General features: G+C 39.8%; 3 protein-coding genes, 1 non-coding gene and 1 pseudogene across 7 annotated transcripts in view; 1 reads left to right on the plus strand and 4 right to left on the minus strand.

Moving 5' to 3' along the window:
• Erlec1 (endoplasmic reticulum lectin 1) overlaps nt 1-11,412 on the minus strand; it is a gene marked incomplete in the record, with an annotated part of 34,851 nt that extends 23,439 nt beyond the window's left edge. The window contains 6 exon segments of the mRNA XM_008823018.3: nt 1,472-1,506; nt 2,718-2,781; nt 2,915-2,992; nt 3,947-4,027; nt 5,503-5,607; nt 11,087-11,412. Of these exon segments, the coding sequence (XP_008821240.1) occupies nt 1,472-1,506; nt 2,718-2,781; nt 2,915-2,992; nt 3,947-4,027; nt 5,503-5,607; nt 11,087-11,248 (525 nt within the window).
• A 59-nt stretch (nt 11,413-11,471) lies between these two features.
• The window catches only part of Asb3 (ankyrin repeat and SOCS box containing 3), a 148,027-nt gene continuing 134,671 nt past the window's right edge, over nt 11,472-24,827 (plus strand). The window contains exon 1 of one of the 3 annotated variants that reach the window (XM_017795581.2): nt 11,472-11,615. Coding sequence is in view for 1 of the 3 variants with exons in the window: in XM_029558623.1 (XP_029414483.1) it covers nt 11,957-12,000 (44 nt within the window). In the remaining 2 variants the exon portion in view is untranslated. Of the gene's footprint in view, nt 11,616-11,698; nt 12,001-24,827 lie in introns of those variants that run through there. The other 2 variants (XM_008823021.3, XM_029558623.1) reach the window with 2 other exon arrangements.
• On the minus strand, nt 14,042-14,147 carry LOC115068446. Its single transcript, XR_003847793.1, has one exon. It is a non-coding gene; the product is annotated as a U6 spliceosomal RNA (small nuclear RNA).
• LOC103725721 lies at nt 17,177-17,591 on the minus strand (annotated as a pseudogene).
• The window catches only part of Chac2 (ChaC cation transport regulator homolog 2), an 8,426-nt gene continuing 7,306 nt past the window's right edge, over nt 23,708-24,827 (minus strand). For both annotated transcript variants that reach the window (XM_008823019.3, XM_008823020.3), the window contains one exon: nt 23,708-24,498. In XM_008823019.3, coding sequence (XP_008821241.1) covers nt 24,133-24,498 — 366 coding nt within the window. In that variant the 3' untranslated portion in view covers nt 23,708-24,132. The remainder of the gene's footprint in view (nt 24,499-24,827) is intronic.

Raw genomic sequence — 24,827 nt, forward strand, 5'->3', positions numbered from 1 at the left:
AGACTTCCTTGCATGCTATTTCTACACTATTATTGGAAATTAGAAAATTCTAGATTCCAAGCTTTGAACGTACAAGTTTTATGACTTTTATTAAATTTGTTTTTGTTTGTGAAAACATGATTCTTTTTAAACAATCCTACTTTTAGCCATTAGTTAATAAGTCTTTATGAAGTACCTATATCACGAATATGTGTGGTACTCTTTAATACTATGGGTACAGACAAAAGTCAGTCTCTACTCTTAAATCTCTATTTTTTTTGGTCTTTTGAGACACGGTCTCCCTGTTGCCCCAGCTGGCCTTGAACTCAGAGATCCACCTGCCTCTGCCTCCTGAGTACTGGGATTAAAAGGTATGTGCCACCACACCCAGGCTTTTAAGTCTCTCTCTCTCTCTCTCTCTCTCTCTCTCTCTCTCTCTCTGGGGGGAGGACAGGGTCTCCCTGTATTAAGTCTCTATTTTTAAGACACTTATAGTCAGGTAGCTTATACTTAGAAATATACTTATCTGTTTTATTCAAGAAGAACAGGCAATAAAAAATGCTTATTGTTTCCAATGCTAAACAGAAAGAACGACTGCCATGCACTGGAGTGAGACACTGGTATCATAGCATCTTTTTTTCATGTGTCTATCATAGACACATAATTAATGGATTTTTTTTTTTTTTTTAGTAGTGGGTAGTAGTTTTTTTTTTTAAATAGTGTTGCCATGCTAGGCATGTGCTCTACCACTGCATTACATAGCTTCAGACTTTCTTAAATTTTTTTTTTTTTTACTACAATATATGTATTTGTTATGTCTGTGCATATGTGCACACATGCATCACAGAGTATGTGTGTGTAAGTCAGAGGACAATTTGCAGGAGTTGGTTCTCTCCTTGCACTATGTGGGTCCCAGTAGTCAGGCTTGGCAGCAGGAAACTTTACCTGCTCAGTCATCTTCTTCCACTCCTCAACCCCCTTTTCAGACTTTGCAATAAAGTCTCACTAAGTTGTCAGACTAGCATGACAGGAACCCATGCAGTCCTTGAACCTAGTGATCCTTCTACCTCCAGCTTCCCAAGAAGCTGGGGTTACAGGCACGCTTTAGCAGGCTCAGCTGATAGATCTGATATTTACAAAAGTAAATAGAAGGATCACAATGTAACTTTTGAGAGTAAAACCAAGCACACTATAAATCTGTAAATTTTTTTTTTTTTTTTCTTTTTGAGACAGGGTTTCCCTGTAGCCCCAGCTGTCCTGCATTCCCTATGTAGACCAAGCTAGTCTTGAACTCACAGAGATCCGCCTGCCTCTACCTCCCAAGTGCTGGGACTATAGGTGTGCGCCACCACGCCCGGCTAAATCTGTAAATTTTATTAGACCCAATCCTTTGATAAAGAACACAAGGTTATATTTTGTCACTAAAGTTGTATAAACTCATAACTGACTAACAATGAATGTTAAGTGTGAAAAAGTAATACTTGTCACTTACTTCATTTGATTTTTCTTTCTCTTCTGCTTCTCGTTCTGTGGAATAATATAAGAAAAAGGTAAACATAAAGAATGATCTATCACATATATAAAGCACAAATGACTTAAGTTTTCACCCAGCTTTGTAACCTTAAATTTCTGTTTCAAAAAGATCTACCACGCATATGATTTTTGTCTTACTACTTTTTTGGGGTGGGTATTGCTGAATATTGAACCCAGGGCTTCACATATGCTGGTATTTAAACACTGTCTTCCCAGACCCATTCTACTACTTTTAGTTTCCTTGAAATGGTTTCATATGAAAGGGCAGTCACATTTAATCTTTACATCATTACCTAGGAAATACTCTAGTTCATGAAGAAAAAGTTGCCACAAAAAATTTCTTTGAAGTATCTCAGTGATAAGATGAATCTTAGATTAACACAGATATTCTGCCATTTAAGGGATATGTCTATTGCCATATGTAAAAACAGCTTAAACTAAGCAAAAGACTAACACTATACAAATGTAACCTTGTCATGCATTTCCTACCAGATTTTTAAAAGCTTTATTAATAGATAGAAACAAAGCATGTTTGTTAAAGCAGGAAATAATGGAAATAAAGATTTCAAAGAGTGTTTTTTTTTCGCCAGGTATGGTGGTGCACACCTGTGACCCTACCACTTGGGAGACAGAGATGGGAGAATTGCTGTAGTCGTCTATATATTGAGTTCCAGGCAAGCCAGGGTTTCATAAGACCCTGTCTTAAAAAAGAAAAACCAAGGATAGTGAGATGGCTCAGTGGGTGAAGGTACCTGCTGCCAAGCCTGAGTTTAATCCATGGGATCCACATGGTGGAAGGAGATAATGAACTCCTGCAAGTTTTCTCTGACCTCAACAAGCTCACTATGGCATGTGTAAACACACACACACACACACACACACACACACACACACACACACACACACACACACACACACACACACACACACACACACAAATAGATTAAAATGTAATTTAAAAAAGTTAAAGAAAAATCACTGGTCCCCAAGAAAAATTCTTTTTTCTCTTTTTTTTGAGTCAGAGTCTCATGTTAGCCTTGAACATGCTATGTTTGAGGATGGCCTTGAATTCCTGATCCTTCTCCCTCAACCTTCCAAGTACTGGGATTAGTCATCCACCACCATGCCTAGACTTAGATTTCAATCTGAACATAAATGCTAAACCAAATTCCAGCAGTGCTATCAAATCATTTATAGAGACAAACCTTTTTCGGATAGAAGATTCTTAGCCAACATATTCCCAAGGTAGTATTCATGAATATTTATTTTCTACATTAAAAAAAAATACAGTAAGTATTTTGCAAATATATTTCTATGGCTACAACTTTAAAACTGTCAACATCAGTTATGAAACTCCTAATTTTATAATGTTCTACACTTTACATTTTCAAGAAAAACATACCTGGCCAGTCTCTTTTTCTTCATGGTACTGTCGAACATGTTTTCCATGACACACTTCATAAGTCCAGTAAGACTCGATCTAAGGATGATGGATGTATTTAAAATATACAAAAGTCATGTAACTCTACTAAATGACTTTTTGATATTTTAAGTAGCTGAGGACATTGCTTCCCAAATTTAGAACATGTTTTTATGAAATGACATTTTTAATTATGCCTCAGAAAAAGGCAAAACTTCTGAAGTCTATTCACTGTTTCTATTAATTAGCTATACATGAGATTATGTGATGAAAAGAGAGCTACAATATATTTGGGTCTGTAATAAATATCTGGCTTAGGACTATTTTTCTACATGGCTTAAAAGAAGCAATTAGCATCTTTATTAAAATTCTAACATGTAAGGAAGCTTTCTTTTGAAATGAAAAAACATTCAAGCTGGTTTAGTAACTGATGTCTTGGTACTGGTATACTGTCTGCTGCACATATAAGAATTTAAAAAGAACAAAATATGGGGCTGGAGAGATGGCTCAGTGGTTAAGAGCACTGGCTGCTCTTGTAGAGGACCTAAGTTCAATTTCCAGCACCCACACGGTGGCTAACAACCACCTGTAACTCCAGTTCCAGAGATCCGATACCTTCTTCTGACTTCTGTGGGCACTGCATGACACAGGTGCACTCACATACTTGTATATAAAATAAAAAATATATATATATATATATATATTTTGGCTTTATTTTGGTCTTTTTGAGACAGAGTTTCCCTGCAGTCTGAGCTGCTGAGCTGGCCTGAAACTTGCTATGTAGACCAGGCTGGCTTTGAGCTCACAGAGATGACTGAAGTCAAGTGCCATCACACTCGGCTTAATTAAAATGTATTTTAAAAAAGAACAAAATGCTATTAAGCAATAACTTAAGACTTGCACCTAACTTAAAATGTGATAAGTAAAGCAAAAAGAAACGTAGACGCCATTTCAAGGGCCTATTGGCTGCGAGACACTTATTTTCTAGTTGTCAAATGAACATAAAATACATACTCTGTAGGAACAACTGCTTTGTTTGAATAGTGGTTCCAAAAGCTCTCGTGGATTAGGGCCTTTGTAATCCTTTTCTTCTTCCTAAGAAAGAACTGGAATTTAATAAGTACAATTTTCCTAGAACTTAACCCAACTCTGCTGTTTGGGTACTAATTTACTGGTTTAAATCACAAATGCTTAGAAATAAAAGAGGAAAAAAGTCAAGACCTTTAACAAGACTCTATGGTACAGCACTTCTTTCAAATGAACTGAAGTATAAAATATGAAGTCATAGAATAACCTTCCATAGCACTCATTCTTTTTAAGATTTATTTTTATTTTTAATTTTGTATGGGGGGGGGCTATGTATGCTGTGTGTGGGAATGTGCAACCGAGTGTGCAGGTCCGTGTGGAGGGCAGCAGAAGACGTCAGATCCTTTGGAGCTGGAGTTACAGGAGACTGTGAGACACCTGACATGGGTGCTAGGAATGAACTCTGGTACTCTCAAGAGCAGTACACTCTCTTTACCACTGAGCCATTTCTCTAGCCCCTCATCCTTTTTTTTTTTTAAAGGTTTTTAAGTGTAATTTTTATGAACAATCCTTATAAATCTATTTCAGTATTTTAAAAAGTCTGTAGCTAAAAAAAATTCTAGCTATAAAAATCTTACAAGGTAGATATACTGGAAAGATATTTTTCAGTTTTCTACATATTTTTATACTTCAGACTTGAATGTTATATACTATGTATATGGTTATGTGGGTATATTTGTGTCTTAAGGAAATTTAAGACAAAATTAAACAGCTGTCTTGGACCAATTTCAAATAGGAACAAAACTTAAGAACAGCACTGAGTTTAATATTTCTATTTTACAGAACATGAAAATATGATGTAATCGGCTTAATAAATTTATTGAGTGGAGGAGTTCAGTTTTGAATGTGTTCAGGGATCCATAGCTAACTATAGCCTATACCTCAGCCTCCTGGCTCCTAGACTGGTGTCCTTTCCATTTTACCATGCTGCCTCTCCTGTTTCATCTTGAAAGAAGTCACTGCCTTGAAGGATGGATAAGAGGCAGTTAGGGCATTTCAGGAGAAAGAAAAGGGAATGAGCTAAGGCAGTGAGAAAGCATAAGGTACCCAGAGCTATTTATAATAAATTCTTAATGAAAATATCATGTACACATTGAAAATTATATTGTGTTTTAAAGCCATCATTTCTATCAAGGAAAATAAGTGTGGAGTTAGATTTTTATTCAAAACATTAATAACTATTTGCTAATTTTTTCTTTCCCTTTTTTTGAGACAAGGTCTCACACCACAGCCCAGGATGGCTTTAAACTCATGACAATCACCCTGTCTCAGTCTCCTGAGTACTAAGATTATAGGTATGAGCCACCATACCTAGCTGATTACTAATTTTTCAATATGAATTCTAAAAATCAAAGAATAAGTGATTAATATTTTTACGCTACAACAAGGTTATTAAGAATCTTGTTACTTTAAAGTATGTGGTTGCAGTACTGTATGCACATTATCTGCAGTGAGGGATTATCAATATATGTATTAAAACATACCTCATCCCCACTTGTCACAAGAGGCAGTATGCATTTGTATTTTTCTTTATGTGCAGTTGTCATAATGACATAATTATCTTCTTTATACAAAACTCCAGTTGTGGGCTAGAAATAGGACAAAAAATATACTTTACTTTCTCCAGTTAAACTGCATTACATTGAATAATTTCAGTCCTAGGTAGAGTAAACGTTCTGCAAATGATTTATCATTTCGACAGAAGAGTTTTAAGGCATATTTTCAGAGGCAGGCAAAATAATGTACACATCTTAAGATGATAAAATGAAGATAACAAAGTTTATCCTGGTGTCATAATAAAATAGAACAAATACAGTTTGGAATATAAAGGAAAAGTAGTAATGCAAGAGGCTGAAGGGAAAATGTTAGTCAAAAAATATTAAGAGGCACTGAAACTTTTGTCACTGAATACTTACAACTTCTGTCAGCAATTACCACCTGTGCCTGACAATTCATATTTACAAGCCTAGTCTCAATTCTGTTGCATGATACACTTGAGTGTGGCATATTTTTCTTATTTGGGGGAATGTATACATTTATCTATAAATAAATCCCTTTAAAAAGAATAATTATCATGGATCTCTGTGCTGACTTAACCTTTTTCTTTAACATTTTTTTTCTTTTCTTTTTTTTTCTTTTGAGACAGGGTCTCCTTGTAACCCCAGCTGGCCTGGAATTGGCTATCTAGACCAAGCTGGTCTTGATCTCACAGAGATCTATTTCCAGAGTGCTAGGATTAAAGGCGTGCATCACCATGCCCAGCTGACCTGCCTTTTCTGAGAGTGAGTGAGGTGTGTGTGTGTGTGTGTGTGTGTGTGTGCGCGTGTGTGTGTGTGGAATCAGCAAACTTCTCTGTAAAGAGTCAGACAGTAAATATAGGCTTCATGGACACTACACTTTGTAACTCTGTCCCTTTAGCAACAAAGTACAAAGATAAGATGCAAACAATAGGCATGGCTATTAATAAAATTTTGTAAAAATAGGTAGCCAGTTAGCACAATAGCTATAGTCTGTTAATTCCTGTCACATGTCTATAAAACTACCCTTAAAAGTTTTCTATAGTAGGCTGGGTGTGGTGGCACAAGCTTTTAATCCCAGGACTCGAGAGGCAGAGGCAGGTGGATCTCTGTGAGTTCAAGGCCAGCCTGGTCTACACAGTGAGTTCCAGGACAGCTGGGGCTACAGGGGGACCCTATCTCAAAAAGACCAAAAAAAACAAAACAAAAAACCCCCAAAAAACCCAAAAGTTTTCTATACTATAAAACACAACTTCACATTGCTCATACGAACCAACATATTTCCTCCTTCTTTTATTATTTTTTTTGGTCTTTTTGTGACAGGGTCTCCCTGTAGCTCCAGCTGGCCTGGAACGGATATGTAGACTAGGCTGGCATTGAACTCACAGAGATTGGTCTGCCCGTCTCTGTCCCTCAAGTGCTGGGATCGAAGGCGTGCACCATCACGCCCAGTCTTGAACCAACATATTTCAAGCAAACACTTCAATTAATATAACTGCTGGTATCTTACTAAAAAGAAATGTCTGCTTCTGATATGTATTTTATGATAATTCAATTTTCTCTTCTTATAATACTGTAAAACCATTGCACTATTTGATTATTGCTAGCAAGGGAAGAACAATATGTCTGTTCTTTTTAAATTTAACAATAAAACCTTACTATAATAAAACCTAGACTACTTGGAACCAATGCAATCTTAAATATGAATGCAAATTAGGGCAATGTTTTCCCAAGACAATAAAACACAAAAGCAGTAAGCATTAACACTAAATGGTCCTGTCATCCCTATGTAGCCTGGGGGACTGATTCTAGACTCCCACCTCCTTCCAATCTGAAAATGTTCAAGTCCCTTATATAAAACGGCATAGATTTGCATATAAGCTATGCAGCAGCCTCCCTTAAAAGTTGCATATGATCAGTTTAGACCCAATTATTTTCCTCTGATTTAAATTTTTTGATTTATTTTTATTTTATGTGTACGAGTGTTTTGCCTGCATGTAAGTGCAGTGCACCTGTGTCGTCCAATGCCCTCAGAGGCCAGGAGGTGGCACAGGATCCCATAGGACCCTCTGGAACTGGAGTTACAAATGGTTGTCAGCTGCCATATGGGTGCTGGGAACTGAACCTGGGCCCCTCTGCAAGAGCAGTAGGTATTCCTAACCCTGAGCCATCTCTTCGGTCCCTAATTTTTAAAAAATTTTTTTTAGAGTCAAAGTTTTGTTAAGATATCTCAGGTTGGTCTTGAATGAACCCATATGAAGGTCAGGCTGGCTTTGAACTCCTAGTAACTTCTAGCCTCAGCCGAGATCACGGGGATTCATTCACTACCACATTTGGCTTCCCCTGATTATTTTTGACTCTAGGTTGGTTGAAGCCACAGACACAGACCTGCAGACATGAATATGCAGAAGCAATTGTCTTCTTTTAAGTGCTTTATATTTACTAATTCATTCAATCTTCAAATCTGATATTTTCCTTATTTCTATAGAAAAATGAGGACTCTGAGGTCAGAGTTTAAATATTTTGTCCAGTGTTAAAATAGCTGGATGTAGCAGACCTCAGAGAACCATTTGTAACTCCAGTTCCAGAGGATCCTATGGGATCCTGTGCCGCCTTCTGGTCTCTGAGGGCATTGGATGACACAGGTGCACTTACATATATGTAGGCAAAACACTCATACATATAAAAGTAAACCAAAAAACTTAAATCCATAGATGTGTGCTTATTACTGTTTTAACATATTTGAGTCAGTTTTTATTAACATATACTTCTAAAACTATTTTATTATTTATTATTTTATTTTATATGCATGAGTGTATTACCTGTATGTAGGTAAGTGCACCCGTGTCGTGCAATGCCCGAGGAGGACAGAAGCTGTTGGATCCCCTGGAACTGGAGTTACGGACAGTTGTTAGCTGCCATATGGATGCTGGGATTCAAACCTGGGTCTTCTGCAAGAACAGCCAGTGTTCTTAACTGCTGAGCTAACTCTCCAGCCCCAACAATTTTTATATTATTATGTATATTTCTGTTTTATGGTCAAGGATCCCTGTTTAAAAGACCAGTATAAGTGATAAGGGAATCAAAGGTATTTAAAAATAAGGGTTGCCAAGGTCAAATTTATTTACTTTTTAGAGACAGATTCTCATGCAACCCAAGCTGGCTTTGAATTTGCTAGGCAGACAAAGCTAGCCTTGAACTTGAACTTCTGATCCTCCTGTCTCCACCTCCCAAGTGCTGGGATTACAGGAGTGTGCCACCACATCTTGCCTGGAAGACAATTATGATTATTATTTCTGTAGTGTATTAAAAGATATTTTTAAGCACAAGAGTTAGGAGAGAAGGGGCAAGAAAGTAAGATACACTAGAGGAGCGTGTCTCTGGGCTTCTTAGCATCACCTTGTAGGACAATTCTTGACACTAAGATTTTTATTTCATCAGTTTGTGAAGTCTACTTTTCAAAAAAATGGATGCAATTGTGAAAACTTTGTTGGAACTGTGAGTCACTTACTGGGATCACAAGGTGTAATTTTAACCATTTTTATCTTACATCCATTTTGGTAGTACTGGGCAAGGGTCAGGTGTGGTGATGTATGCCTGTATTACAAAATGAATCTGAAGTCAGCTTGAGCTATGGTAGTAAGACTTTATTTTACAAAAGAAAAAAAATTCAGATATTTTGATCCAGTGTCCGTCAGTTTCTGGTAGACAAAGGACCTTACCCTAGTTCAAACAGCTGCTTAGTTACTTATAAGTGTTCAACCAACTGGCTCCTTAAAAAAATAGGCAATGCCACACTAGGAGAGCAGTTGTTTAAATCAAATAAAGCACAGAAGGGAAGTGTTAGGACTATAGAGGTATTTTAAGAATTTCAAAAAACCAATGATAATGATTCATGTAGCTTATTTTTGCATGAGGATATAGACCTTTTGCCCATTTACAGAAAGCATCTAGGTTTTTCTCAAAATAATTCATACTGAAAAAGAAAATCAAAAAGCCATCAAAATCCCAAGTCTTCAAATATGTCCACCTAAGAGTTTGTTCATCTCTCTGGCACTGTAACAAACTTTTGTGCAAGTATATTTTAACACTGGAGACCAATAAAAATAAAAATGTATTAATAGTTCATGATGCTAATACAAAGATAAGCCTGACTTTACAAAGAAATATTTACCTAAATTCAAGAATAGGGTCAGAATGGAACAGAGAGGTGGAGAAAAAAATGAAGATGAAACACAGCAGAAGCAAACCTGTCACAAGCAGAGCCACCTGGTAACGGCAATGCAGGTAACTTGTGAATTCTGTGATGCTGTCAAACTCAGAGCCTTGTGCATGCCAGGTGCTTTACTATCAAGCTATACTCTCAAGTCCCTAACGTGGTAGGTACATCATGTCTTGACATTATGGTACTATTAATGTCTCTATGAAATAATAAATAAATGTCTCTATGAAATAAAATCTCTTCAACTTGAATGATGGTAAGTAATTGGAATAAGATTTTTTAAAAAAGCCTTTGCTTTTTCCAGGACATCACTTTGAAATAAATGAATATAGGTATTCTTAAAAGCACAATTTAAAAATCACTTTTATGTGTATATATGTGTCTGTATTTGGTTATGTGCTGTGCACAGAGGCCTGGAGTCCTCTGGAAGAGCAGTATGTGCTCTTAACAGCTGAGCCACGTCCCCAAGAGTACCCTTCTTTTTTTATTGGCTTGTGGTAACTACACATGATTTTTCAGCAAAGCTCTTCCCCAAACATCATTTTCATTCCTCTGAGATGACAATATTTTTCATTTTATAAGGATTCATCATAAAATCTCATGTTTTAGGGATGGAGAGATGGCTCAGCGGTTAAGAGCTCTTGCAAAGGACCCAAGTTCGGTTCCCAGCACCCACATTGAGTGGTCCACAACCTCCTGCACAGGGGATCTGATGGTTTCTGAGGGATCTTGCACTCAACATGCACAGACCCTTCCCAATACACATAATTAATTTAAAATAAAATAACAAATCTTTAAAAAATATCTCACGTTCTAGGGTCTTAAATCAATTGGAATACATCAAAGTGTGAAAAAGATTCTGCACAGAGGGTTCTTAAGAAACGACTACGAAAGGAAAAGATTTCCAGGGGCTGAACATCTGTTCTGTGAGATTACGCCATGAATAATCTCAGATGGGCTCTCCTCTGCAGGATGGTGTGTAACACAGGAGGAACAAGGCTGCCGGTGGAGGAAGAACTGCAGGCAACTCTCTAAAGGGAAGATAGGAAGTGTGCCAGTAGTTATTCTAGTAAGCGCTCCTCCAAAGAGTGTGACTGTGGGGAATCAAGGGGTTTAAAGGGAGAGAGAGTGACCGTCGAACTCCCACGTTACTACTATGGAGGGGACATCCACACTGTGTGCTGAATGAATGAATGAACGAACCAAGACACGTTGGCTTGGGAAAGGTAAGCGCCTAAGGAAAAGGTTCTGGGAGGAAAAAGCAAGGAAAACCGAGGCCGCTTCGTGCCGTGGAGAGGGGAGATGGCTACGCTTCGCGAGGGCACTGACCAGAGAGAACTCGGTGCCGGGCCAGTTGACTCGAAAAGGGATGTCGTCGCTGAGCTGGGGCAACGCTCGGCCGCCGCCCGACGCTTCCAGGAGCCCGCACAGGACCAGCAACAGCGGCCCTCCAGGGACCAGGCTAGGCACGCCGCCGCCTCCTTCCTCCATCCTCCGTCGCTACGCTCTCCAGCCGCCGTCTCAACCTCCTCGACCCGGAGAGAAGAGGTGGAGGAGGAGGAGAAGGAGGCGGCGGCGGGACTACAAAGCGTCCAGGGACAGGGGACTTAACCGCCGCCACGTCTCCTTCCGGAGAGCCGGGCTACGCCGCGTCCGCCCCCAAGGGCCTCGGGCCTGCGCTTCCGGGACAGGCGGCACATCAACATCCGGGGCATCTGGCTACGGAAGCCCGCACGCGGGCCAGCGCACTGCTCATCGCTGTCCTAGTCTAGCGGCCGGACTCGGATACGGTGGCCTGGGACCCGCCTCAGGTGACCCGTACTCGGACAGGCCTTTGGAGAAGCACCTGCCCAGCGAAGTGAGTCCCGACCCCGGCGCGCCGGTCTGCCGTGCCGAGCTCTCCGTGGGTGGGTGGGCGGTGTCTGGCGCCCTGAGCCCCAGCGAGCCGGGGGCGGGGGTTGCCGGGAGGAAGCGCCGAGAAGTAGAAGTTTGAACTACCTTCTGAGCTGCCCTCCCTCCGCTGAGACTTTTGCCGTTTATACACTTCATCCTACTCGCCATTTGTACACTTCATCCTTCCTGCCTGAAGCTTCTCTTCGTTTCTTCTTGCTGGCGACTGAGGTCTCTCGGTTCTTAGCAGCTCCTAACTCTGCTCTGGGTTTGGGGACACCTGGGTGAGGATACCTGCCATCTCCCAGGATGAGGAGACCCCTTCGAAGTTGGCATGGACCGGGGCTTGTGGGGTAGGTAGGGCAGCTAGACTTCACAGATTCTGCATTTGCTGTTATTTTGCTTAGGGTGCTGGTAAGTTTCCTTAGTCAAGGCCAACGCCAGGTGAATGTGAAGTTATGGTCTAAAGTCACGGTAGACTGCGTCCCAGGGGTAGACAAGAAGTTTTGGTTTCTTCTTCCCCTCTTGAAAAAAAAAGCCATCATTTGTTTTCATCTCCAGTATGATAGTTTTACAGTGCCATCCATAGAACGCTTAGTCCTTCTTCCTGGGAGGTTGGAGAAGAAATTACCTCTTATTTTCTAAGTTTGCTAAAATTGCCGACCTACCTTTCTCACTTTTGAACCAAATTAAAAAGCGGGAACAGGATTCCATTTTTCATCTCTACAACTTCTGACGTGAAGAATTGATAGTATTAAAACTACATTATTCTAGGGGCTGGAGAGGTGGCTTTGAACATGGGTGCACTTACATACTTTAAAGCAGAACATTCATATACATGAAATAAAAATAAAAACTACATTATTCTAGAACTGAGATGTTTATTAAATTAGCAGTTTTTTTTTAAATTGTTTTTTCAAGACAGTTTGCCTGTACCCCAGGTAGCTTGAAACTGGCTATGTAAACCAGGGTGGCCTCTGTCTCACAGAGATGTGTCTGCCTCTGGCTCCTGCCTGCTGGGATTAAAGGTGTGTGCCACCCATGTCTGGTCTAAATTAGCACTTAATGTTTAATGTGTACCAGACGCTGGGATAGGTAAAATAGCAAATAAGTGGGTTCCTGTTCTCATAGTTTGTCTACCAAGGAAGATCATAGAAACAAATAATTGCAAACCAGATAGTAGTAATAAAAGTTAACATTTATCATTTAGTTTTTGCTAATCATAATAATGAATCTAAATGCTTTTAATGCAGTCATAATTCTTTTTTATTGTTTTTGTTGACTTTTTGTGTATTTTATACAAAATATCTCAAAAAATCTTAATCATCTTTATATCCCCCATCCCCACCAGCACCCTCCATAGCCCCTCAACTGGAACCCATACACTCTGTCGTCCTTGTTAAGGCCCACTGTGTCAGTGGGCCCAGACGTTCCCCAGTGCAAGTCCGTCCACGGTATAGTCACCCTATTTAGAGTCCCTTGTTTTAGGAAGATCAGCTCTTCCTCACCTAGCAGTAATGAGTTGCCAGTATTTCTTCAGCTAAGATTGGGGTATGCTGTTCATTTCTCCAGTTCTTTTTTTAAAAATAATTAATTTATTATTTTTATTTTATGTGTATGCATGTATTACTTGCATGAAGGTAAGTGCATCCATGTTGTGCAATGCCTGAGGACAGAAGAGGCTGCCAGATCCCCTGGAACTGGAGTTACGGACAGTTGTTAGCTGCCATATGGGTGCTGGGATTCGAACCTGGGTCTTCTACAAGAACAGCCAATGTTCTTAAATGCTGAGCCATCTCTCCAGCCCCATTTCCCCAGTTTTATGCTGGGTTTTTGTCTGCCTGAGTTTGTATGGGACTTGTGTATGCTGTTACTATTGCCATAAAATCATATGAGCAGGGTCCTAGGAGCTTGTAGGACTGTTTCCATATGGTCGTGCACTTCCTCCCTGACTCTTACAATCTTTCCTCCTCCTCTTCCTTGATGGTCCCTGAGCCCAGAGTGGGTGAAATTTAATATAGGAGTCCTGTCCAAGGACCAGCAGTCTGCAGACTCTTAATCTGTACAGTTTGGCCATTTGTGACCTTTTAAAAATAAGGAACTCAGGACTGGAGAGATGGCTCAGCAGTTAAGAGCACTGGCTGCTCTTGCAGAGGACCTGGGTTCAATCCCCAGCACCCACATGGTGGCTAGCAACCATCCATAACTCCAGTTTCAGGGGATCCAATGCTTTCTTCTGACCTCTGCAGGCATTGCCTGGGTGCACTTACATACATGCAGGCAATACACTCATGCACATAAAATAGGATTTAAAAACTTACAAAATATTTTAAAAACATGCAGGCAATATATTCATGCACATAAAATAGGATTTAAAACTAACAAAATATTTTAAAAAATATGGAACACTTCATGAATTACGTGTCATCCTTGCGCAGGGGCTATGCTAATCTTCTCTGTATTGTTCCAATTTCAGTATATGTGCTGCTGAAGCAAGCACACATTGTCATGATTCTTAATGAGTCAGGTACTGTAGATTGTATAGGAAACGGACTTAAAGGTGGAGATAGAAAGCAGTGAAAAACTCTGGAGTTGGTCAGAAAGGGCTTTCCAGAAGAGGTGACACTAAAACTGGAATTTTTAGGATTTAGAGGATTTCATTTGGCAGTTGGCAAAGTGTTTGAAGCATAATCCTTGGTCCACTAGCACTTTTTGGTGTAGTCAGAGGGCAGGGTAGGATGGACTCAGCCGCAGGGTATTGGTGCTATGGAGGAATGGTTGGTTTAGAGAAGATGGCATGTGTATGGAAGATCTGTGAGTTTTGTTTTCTAGATTAGTACTTGTTTTTGAGTCAGGGTCTGGTGACCCAAAGTGGTCTAGAACTCTATATGCAGCTCACTGACTTTGAGCTTGTGACTTCCCTCTCTTAGCCTCTCAAGTGCGGGCAGGTGAGAAATTTTTGAGGCCGTACTTTTTTTGCATTAGAATCATCTGAGTGGATGCATTTGTTAAAGTATACAAAGTATACAAACATGAATTCCAAATGTATTAAATAGTTGAATGGACAAAAAAAAAAAAAGAAAACTTAGGGGAATAATTGGTGTTTTAAGATAGAAAATGATAGAATTTGTGCCTTAGCCTTGGGATTAAAGGAATCTATTCTTGGTGGACCTTAGGTTTAAGTAAGGAAGAGGTATAATTTCTAAAGCTGGGCATGGTGGTGGACACCTTTAATCCCAGCACTCAGGAGGCAGAGGCAGGTGGATCTCTGTGAGTTCGAGGCCAGCCTGGTCTACATAGTGAGTTCTAGGCCAGCTGGGGCTACAGGGAGACCCTGTCTCAAAAAGACTAAAAAGAAAACAAACAAACAAAAGACTTCTAAATGGGTAAATGCCGTAGATAAAGCTAGATTTATACAAAAGGGAATACATCTGGGATGTATTGCTTTTGGTAGGTGGTCAAGGTTGATGTCCATGAAGTGATGCTTGAGATTTCACTTGAGTGACCAGAGAAATTTCTAGGCAGAAGCCTGAGGCAGGGATGAAGTCAGCATGTTGGTGGGACAGAGACCAGTATATCTGGAGCATAAGAAGGTGTCAGGAAGAGGTCACCTGTATGCAGCCCTGTAGGCTATGGCTTTTACTGTAGCCTTTATATAGTTAAATTAAATACATTATATTATATACATTATTTATAATTGTATATAATTATAATTTTATATACAGTTCCTTAATAAAAAACAGCCTGACCTAGCATCCATTTCAGTCAAGGGTGAACCCAAACTGCTGAGAACCTGTTTCTTCAGATTTCTCTCAGAACTATGCTTTAAATATTTTTTTTATTTTATGTGTATGTGTGTATTGCCTGCATGTAGATAAGTGCACACGTGTCGTGCTATGCTCTAGGAAGACAGAAGAGGCTGTTGGATCTCCTGGAACTGGAGTTACGGACAGTTGTTAGTTGCCGTGTGGGTGCTGGGATTCAAACCCTGGTCTTCTGTAAGAACAATCAGTGTTCTTAACTGCTGAACCATCTTTCCAGCCCCAGAACTATGTTTTAGAACAAGGGCCTGCTCGTTGTTTTATTGAAAGTGTCAATAAAAGTCAGACCTTTATCTGAGGATTATGTCCTTTCTGATCCCTAGACCTAGACACACACACACACACACACACACACACACACACACACACAAACAGAATCATAAACAGATGTTAAATCAAGCTCTCTCATTGTTTGCAATGAGATAAAGGCTGTTTGCATTGCTTGACAGCTATACAAACACATACTTGCATACATTATTTTAAGTTGATGACTAGGAAGGGTCATGAGTAGGGATTAAGACCATATGACTGGAGGAGCACATGACTCAGTGAGCTTGTTTATATGTTAACATTATAAACAAGCTTAGGATAAGGTTAACGTTTTGGCTGCAAGGTTAAGTAAAAGTCATCTGTCCAGAGTGTGTCCAATATTATAAAAGTCATTACCCTACTTGGCAGGAGAGTGATAGGACCTGATGCACTGTGAAGGTCATTGTGGCTCCTGTGTGGAAAAGTGATTGTAGGGGATGGTGTGGGTTGAATGTGTAACCCCCCAAAATATGTAGACATTCTAACCATCAAAACCTTAGTGTAAACTGTTTGGAAATAGAATGTTTACAGATTTAATCAAGATAATGTCAAACTGAATTAGGGAGTGTCTTAACCTAAAGACTGGTATTTTTTTTTTTTTTGTCTTTTGAAACAGGGTTTCTTTGTAGCCCCAGCTGGCCTGGAACTCACTATGTAGGCCAGGTTGGCCTTGAACTCACAGAGATCCGCCTGCCTCTTCCTCCCAAGTGCTGGGACTACAGGTATGCACCACCATGCCTGGCTAAGACTAGTATCTTTATAAGAGAGGAATTTGGACTTAGACACATAGGGAGAATACTGTATGAGGAAGGAAGTAGTAGATTCATGCTTGCAGATAGCATAGCAATGGAGGAGAGGTTTGAGTGGGAATAAATTTTTCAGGTAGAACATTTGAATTTACTAGTGGGTTAGATTGATTTGATTTTACAGGGATGAATTGATGATGCCTGGGTATTTTTCCATGAGCAGCTTGGCTGAGAGTAAATTTCAGGTTTCTTATAACATAAGATGAGTTGATAAATGTTAGGTTTTTTTTGAGACAGAGTCTCTCTGTGTTGCCCTGGCTAGCCTGGAACTCACTGTGTAGACCAGGCTGGCCTTGAACTCACAGAGATCTGTCTGCCTCTGCTAGGATTAAAGGCATGATAATTTATTGATTTAATCCATTTATTCATAAACAACATTACTGTGTAGCCTGTAATATATACTACTGCAATTTGTTATTTTATAATAAAACATAAAATTCAGAAAGATTTTTTTTTTTTTTTTGAGACAGGGTCTCCCTGTAGCCCCAGCTGGCCTGGAACTAACTGTGTAGACCGTGTTGGCTTTGAACTCCCAGAGATCCATCTGCCTCTACCTCCCGAGTGCTGGGGCTAAAGGCAAATGCCACCAAGATTTTTTTTTTACAGTCACATAAATTAACCCATTTATTGTGGGCCAGGGATGTCCCAAACAGCAGTGCTTCTACTGGTCTTTCGGTTCCTTCAGTCTTCTGATGGCAGACTTGACCATGACAGCAGAGGTGGTATTGTAGGTCCAGGCTCCACTAGCCACTGTTTTCGTGCAGGAACCACAGTGCCAGATGCCAACAGCCCGCCTCTTCATCTTGGTCTTGCCACAGAAGGAGCAAGTATACTTGGTGTGCTGGCTGATTTCAATCTTCTTCACCATTTTTCAGAGGGAGGCTCCATAGTGGGTCCCATATTTACCCATGATCCCAACCTTTTTGGTGCATTTAGCCATGTCGCCATGACCTAGGCCCAGGCCTGGACTTTTTATTTTTTTATTTTTTTTTATTTTAGGTGTATGAGTGTATTGCCTGCATGTAGTTAAGTGCACCTATGTCATGCAATGCCCGCAGAGGTCAGAAGAGGCTGTCGGATCCCCTGGGACTGGAGTTATGGACAGTTGTTAGCTGCCATGTGGGTGCTGGGATTCAAACCCTGATCTTCTGCAAGAACCAGTGTTCTTAACTGCTGAGCCATCTCTCCAGCCCCCAAGATTGGTTTTTATAACCATGTGTTGGGCTTCAGTTTACTTCTCTAGGAGCCCAAGGTGCTGGAGCCATCTCAGCTGTCTGTACATGGTCACTAGTATCTGATGCTTCAGTATAGTAAAAAACTGAGAAAACAAATCTGAGCTGAGTCAGGAAGTGGCTATTGGAGATTTGAGACTTCACTGATTGGAGCATACTGGTAAAGTTGATTAGGAAAATTCATTAAGAAGAGTTGATAAGGAAGTGGAACACTGTGTAGTTAAAAAATTTCTGTGACGTATAAGAAGGGGGGGGCGTGTCTCCCTGTAGCCACAGCTGGCCTGGAACTGACTGTGTAGACCAGGCTGACCTCAATCTCATGGAGATCTGCCTGTTTCTGCCTTCAGAGTGCGCTAAAAGTGTGTGCCACCACACCTGGCTTTTATAAAAGATTTTAATTAAAAAAAAATTTTTTTTTGTCTTTTTTTGAGACAGGGTCTCCCTATAGCCCTAGCTGGCCTGGAACTCAATTTGTAGACCAGGCTGGCCTTGAACTCATAGATAACCACCTGCCTCTGCTTCCTAAGTGCTGGGACTAAAGGCATGTGCCATCATACCTGGCATTTTAATTTTATAAGTCTTTTGCCTGCATGAATTTAAATGCACCACTTGTATGCCTGGTGCCTGCTGAGGCCAGAAGAGGTCATTGGACCCTCTGGAACTAGAATTAAGGATGGGTGTTAGCTGCCCTGTGGATCCTGGGAACTGAACTTAGGTGCCCTGGAAGAGCAGCCAGAGCTCTTAACCTCTGAGTCATCCTAATAGCTCCTACAGAATTTTTTTTGTTTTTTTTTTTTTTGTCTTTTTGAGATTGGTTCTCCCTGTAACCCCAGCTGTCCTGGAACTCACTATGTAGACCAGGCTGGCCTTGAACTCACAAAGATCCACCTGCCTCTGCCTCCCAAATGCTGGGATTAAAGGCGTGTGCCACCTGGCCAGAAGAATATTTTTTAAAGAATTACAGAAGAATAATTTTAGTAGTTATCTTTGGAAGAGTTAAAGTTCTTTGGCATACTAGCCACAGGATTAAAAAATCATGGTAAGGGGCTAGAGAGAAGGTTTAGCAGTTAAGAGCCCTGACTGCTCTTGCAGAGGACCCGGGTTTGATTTCCAGCTCCTACATGGTAGCTAACAACCATCTGTTAACTTCAATTCCAGGGGATCTGACACCTTCTTCTGACCTCCTTGGGCATTGTATGACACGGGTGCATTTACACACATGCAGGCAATACATTCATACACATAAAAAATAAAAAATTAAAAAAAATCATGGTAACGATCAAACCTTTTGTATGCATGTGAGTTTGTGGTTTTAGGAATGCACAAAATGGACTGCTAAAAGCTGAACACATTAGTAGAAAATGTAGTAATTTCGTGGGAAAGATGGGCGTAATATGAACATTTGATTAATAGAATACATTTAAAGAAATTCTTCCTTATGTGTATGAGAGACAGGGTCTCACTGTGTTGCCCAGGTTGGCCTTCAACCCATAGTCCTCTAGTATAAGCCTCTCAATTGCTGGGATTACAGGCATGTTTTATCATGATGTGGTGAAAAGAGAATTTGGAAATATGTTCATCTTAGTTGACTTGGAAGAATCAAGGATAGTATGTTTCCACTGATAGAGCTGCTGAGGGTGTAGGGATGTGCACATACTCACTGAGAGAGTATGCTCCTAATGTACAATTTAAAAAAGTTAACGCTTTTGAAAAGAGAAAGCTAGTCACAAAGAAATGGAAAGAAATGTAGACTGGAAAAAAAAAAAAAAAAAAAAAAGGCAAGCCGGGCATGGTGGCGCACGCCTTTAAGCCCAACACTCAGGAGGCAAAGGCAGGCAGATCTCTGAGTTCAAGGCCAGCCTGGTCTACATAGTGAGTTCCAGGACAGCTGGGCTACAAGGAGACCCTGTCTCAAAAAGACCAAAGGGGTGGGGGGAATAAAGTTAGATTGGAAAATGTTTAAAACAATCTCTTAGATCAAATATTGTTCTCAAACATAATTATGATTATGTATATAATCATAATGAATCTTTAATATTGAACCCATGATACTCCGAATATATGGTGTAAAGTGATAGGTAAAAAGTTGGTGGAGAACGAGCGAATGGAGGAAGAGGCACCAGGACACAGATAAAACTCCATCAAAATAGGGTTTATTAGCAAATGAACACATGGGACAGATTCCCTTCCGGGCAGGGAAAATGTCTGCCTGGTTCTTGAGCTGGGGTCTTTTAAAAAGGGAGGCTTCTGCTTCCTGCAGAAGGCGGAAAGATGTATTTTTTTAAAAGTTGGGTGGCGGGGAGTGGGAGAGCGGGACTGTTAAAACCTGTCCTCTTTAGAGATCAAAGGGGAAGCCTGCTGTGTTGGCCAAACAGTGGAGAAAAGTCTGCTTCCCTTGACTTCAATGACCATGGTGCTTATCAGCTAGGTTCCTTTTCCTCAGGTGCATGAGAAGTCCTAGGGAGCCTGTTGGTGAGGGGGCAGGGCTATCTGAACCTTAACATAAAGTACTATTAGATATTATTTACTAAGCATTCTATCAGGGACTGTGTAATAAATATATATTAAAATTCAGTAGACACTGAAGATATATATATATGTATATATATAAAATGTACACATCAGCTTATTTGGAAATTAAGCTTTTTCTTATTTAAGATGAAATGTATTCATAGTAGTCAAGCTTTCAAAATTAGTATTCACAGGATAGGTCACACTGGTATTTTCAAATAGCGCTGAAATCACCACAACCTGTTTCTCTAACTTTAGAAATGGAAATCTAGATGGTATTTATTAATAGTTCTCGGTTGAATGAAGAGTGAACATATTGTTTGAGACTGTGAAAACACCAAGAATAGTGGCCAGAGTAGGATTAGAAAGATCAAATTTAAACAATTCCTCTGGGGCCAAGGAGGTGGCTTAGCAGGTAAAGCACCAGCTGTGAAAACCTGACAACCAAAATCCATGCAAAGGTAGAAGAGAATGGCACTCCACAGAGTTGTCCTCTGGCTTCTATATGCATGCATGCATGCATGCTGTGGCATGCATGTGCTCCCCCCCACAACCCTCCCCTGACAAGATAATAATAAAATGATTCTAGATCAGGCATGGTAGCTCATGTCTGCAATCCCAGCAGTCCAGAGGCTGAGGCAAGAAATTGAGTTTTAGGCCAATCCAGCTAAACAGCAAGACCCTGCCTCAAAACCAAAACCAACCCACCCACCTTTACCCCCTCCCTCCAAAGTTTTTTCTCCAAATGTAGGGTTTAAGCTTGTAGTCTTGAGTTCTTAAAGCTTAACAATCTAGTTACTGTTTCTGCCCTGAGGCGAAAGCCTGAGTTTGTATGTGCAGTAAGGGCAGAATGAAACCAAATGTTTTGAAATTGAGATCTGAGGACTAGTCAAGGTGGCTGTGCCCAGAGTGCTGGTTCTTCCGGGTTGGAGGCTCCAAACCCAGCTTCTCTGTTACTCAGTACTGTTTCATTTCTTTATCAGTCAGGTCTCCCCCATCCTGATGACAATGAGTATTCCCTCCTGTAAATGTTGATGATGTATCATATGTATTAATACACTTTCTAGCTTAACTTCTGACTGAAAACCTAGAAAGACATAAACGGGGATCCCAAAGTTAATTCTTCCTAGTGTTTTGTAACATGTTACATACTATCATTAAATAAAAAATATTAGTCTGTTTATCTCCTGGAGAAAAGATGCAGGGTAGTGAAAATGGTCAGGCTCAGGTGGACTTTTAAATATACTACAGAAGAATTTTGTGCTTTACAGTGATCTAGATTTCTAAATTTATTAAATGTATAATTGCAAATTACTATGGAAACAAGCTTAGAGCAGTTATCAAAAAACTAAGAATATTAGCCGGGTGTGGTGGCGCATGCCTTTAGTCCCAGAACTTGGGAGACAGAGGCAGGTGGATCTCTGTGAGTTCAAGGCCAGCCTGGTCTACATTGTAAGTTCCAGATTAGCTGGATCTACAGGGAGACCGTCTCAAGACCAAAAAACTAAGACTATGCCTCCCTATGTAAAGGACTTAGAACATCCTTATTAGATACTAAAAATGTTAGTACCCTTTCTGTAGTGCAAGATCTATGAAATGCCATCTGGAAAACTAAATATTTAAAATGTTGGAAAATATTTAAAATAGTTATATAATTGAGTAAATCACTAAGGCACTAGCAGGAAAAGGACAACTGTCCTACTACAGAGACAGTTTTATGTGAAACATTTCTGTATTAGTGCTTTATAGGCTTGAAAAATTTTCTTTTTTTTTGAGACAAGATCTTACTCTGTAGCCTAGGATCCTCCCACGTCAGCCTCCTAAGTTTTGGGATTATAGGCGTGAGCCTGGCTTGTTTTTTTTTTTTTGAGACAGGGTCTCACTCTGTACCCTAGGCTAGCCTTGAACTCATGGCAGTCTTCCTGTCTTAACCTTCCAAATGCTGGGATTATAAGTGTGAGCCACCACACTGGATCTGAAAAGTGTCATATTAGACTTAACATAATATTGAAATTCTTTTTTAAAGAAAAATTTATTTTTATTTTCTGTGTATGCGTATATTGTCTGCATGTATGTAAGTAAGTGTACCTGTATTATACAGTGCCTGCAGAGATCAGAAGAGGGTGTCGGATTCCCTGGAACTGGAGTTATGGATGGTTGTTTGCTACCATGTGGGTGCTAGAATTTGACTCTGGGTTTTCTGCAAGAGCATCTTAACTGCTGAGCCATCTCTCCAGCCACTGAAATTATTTTAATTAAATGAATTAATTAATTTTTGGTCTTTTTGAGACAGGGTGTCCCTGTAGCCCCAGCTGTCCTGGAACTCACTTATGTAGACCAGGCTGGCCTTGAACTCACTTATGTAGACCAGGCTGGCCTTGAACTCACAGATACCCACCTGCTTCTGCCTCCCAAGGGCTGAGATAAAAGGTGCTCACCACCATGCCCAGTTGAAATTCTTCTTATGTTGATTCCAGATAGACTTTATATTAAAGAAATCACCTATAATCAGGAATCATCTAATTAGCTTATATTGAGGCTAATTTTATGTAAGTTAATAATTTAAGAATTAGTTTCCTGCTTAAATAGCCCCATAAATAGTTGATTTTTTTTTGGTCTTTTTGAGACAGGGTCTTCCTGTAGCCCCAGCTGTCCTGGAACTCACTATGTATACCAGGCTGACCTTGAACTCACAGAGATCCACCTGCCTCTGCCTCCCAAGTGCTGGGATTAAAGGCATGCACTACCACGCCCGGCAATAGTTGACATTCTTATTTAGGTGACCAGCTGTAAAAAAAAAAAGTATAGCAAACAATCAGGAAATGATACTTAAGTAATCATAATTGCAAAAGCCATTTCAAACAATTTTCATTATGTTTCCAATAATCTCTTCAGAAAGTGAAATTTTTTTTTCGATTTCATTATAAGATAAATACAAAGTGAATGACATCATTAGCAGATGTGATTTATATAATGTAATTTGTACTAGAGTTTTTCTGTGTAGTTAAGTGTTTTTTTTCCCTCCAAAGAAAAAGCACATTTTAATTCCAAGGAAATTTTTTTTTTTTTTGTCTTTTTGAGACAGGGTCTCCCTGTAGCCCCAGCTGTCCTGAAACTTACTATGTAGACCAGGCTGGCCAGACATCTGCCTGCCTCTGCCACCATGCCCGGCTCCAAGGAAATTTTTATATTTAAAAAATCCAATTCCTGCTGGGCGTGGTGGTACGTGACTTTAATCCCAGCACTTGGGAGGCAGAGGCACCTGGATCTCTGTGAGTTCAAGGCCAGCCTGGTCTACAAAGCAAGTTTCAGGCCAGCTGGGACTACAGAGAGACTCTGTCTCAAAAAGACCAAAAAAAAAAAATCCAATTCCCTTTGGCCTAAATTTGAAAGTTTCATTTAATACATGAATAACAAGGACATTAATAATCAATGCTGAAATCTTATATTGTCTATTCCTAATAACATTATCTCATGCTTATATACTTTAAACCATGGTTACTCTGATAAAAAGAAATGAATTGTATATTTCTAATGTGTAGCTGTTCAGTTATCATATAGTTAGGAAATCATTATAACTTGAATTTTTTTTCTCCGTATGTAAATCTTTTGAATATATGTTTCAGGTCACTTGCAAATAAACTATGAATTTAGATGATATCCTGACTATATTGTCTAAAATAGTGAAGATCTTCAAGTAAACATATGTCCAGAACATACTGCTACTGTGTACTGAAGTTACTCTCTGAAGACTAAAAAGCTCTGCTTATTTGGAAAAGTCAGTGACATTACATGGTCCTGAGGTTCTAATTTTCTTTTAAACGTTCCTTTACTAATTTTTCCAAAGAGAAAAGATGTTCATCTACATCTTCTGGCACAAGTTTTCTAATAGAATCTGCAAGTTCAAAAAGGTATTCTGTATTTCTTCCACTTGGACCAGCTGCATTAAAGATTTGTTCAGCAATGTCTTCCAGAGGCGCAGGACCAAGATAGTTAGGGTTATCGCGTGTTCCGATATATAGCAACACAGTGAAGGGCTTTGTTGTAGGGTCTTTTGGGTAAAAGATGACTGTTGTAGTTATGTAACCTCCTTTCTCTCTGAAGTCAAGGTATGTTTTTACTTCCTCCTCTTTGCCTACTGGTAGTTTGTAAGCAACACCCCACACACAACCCTGTTGAAAAATGCAAAGAACACACTATTTAGCATATACAAGGCTAATCGAAATAGTGAAGGTACATTATGACTTAAGATCTTATGATCTTTAGAAGTCAGTGGAATTTTGTCTCAAAGTATCTTAAAGTGGTCAATACTAAACGATTAAAGAACTGAGCATTATATACATTCATATATATATACATATATATATATTTGTTTGTTTCTTTCCTTTTCTTTCTTTTTTTTTTTTGAGACAGGGTCTCGCTGTAGCTCCAGCTGGTCTGGAGCTCACTATGTAGACCAGGCTGGCCATGAACTCACAGAGATCCACCTGCCCCTGCCTCC

Source organism: Nannospalax galili, unplaced genomic scaffold (assembly GCF_000622305.1).
Source record: "Nannospalax galili isolate Female #2095 unplaced genomic scaffold, S.galili_v1.0 scaffold286, whole genome shotgun sequence".
Classification (NCBI taxonomy): Eukaryota; Metazoa; Chordata; class Mammalia; order Rodentia; family Spalacidae; genus Nannospalax; species Nannospalax galili.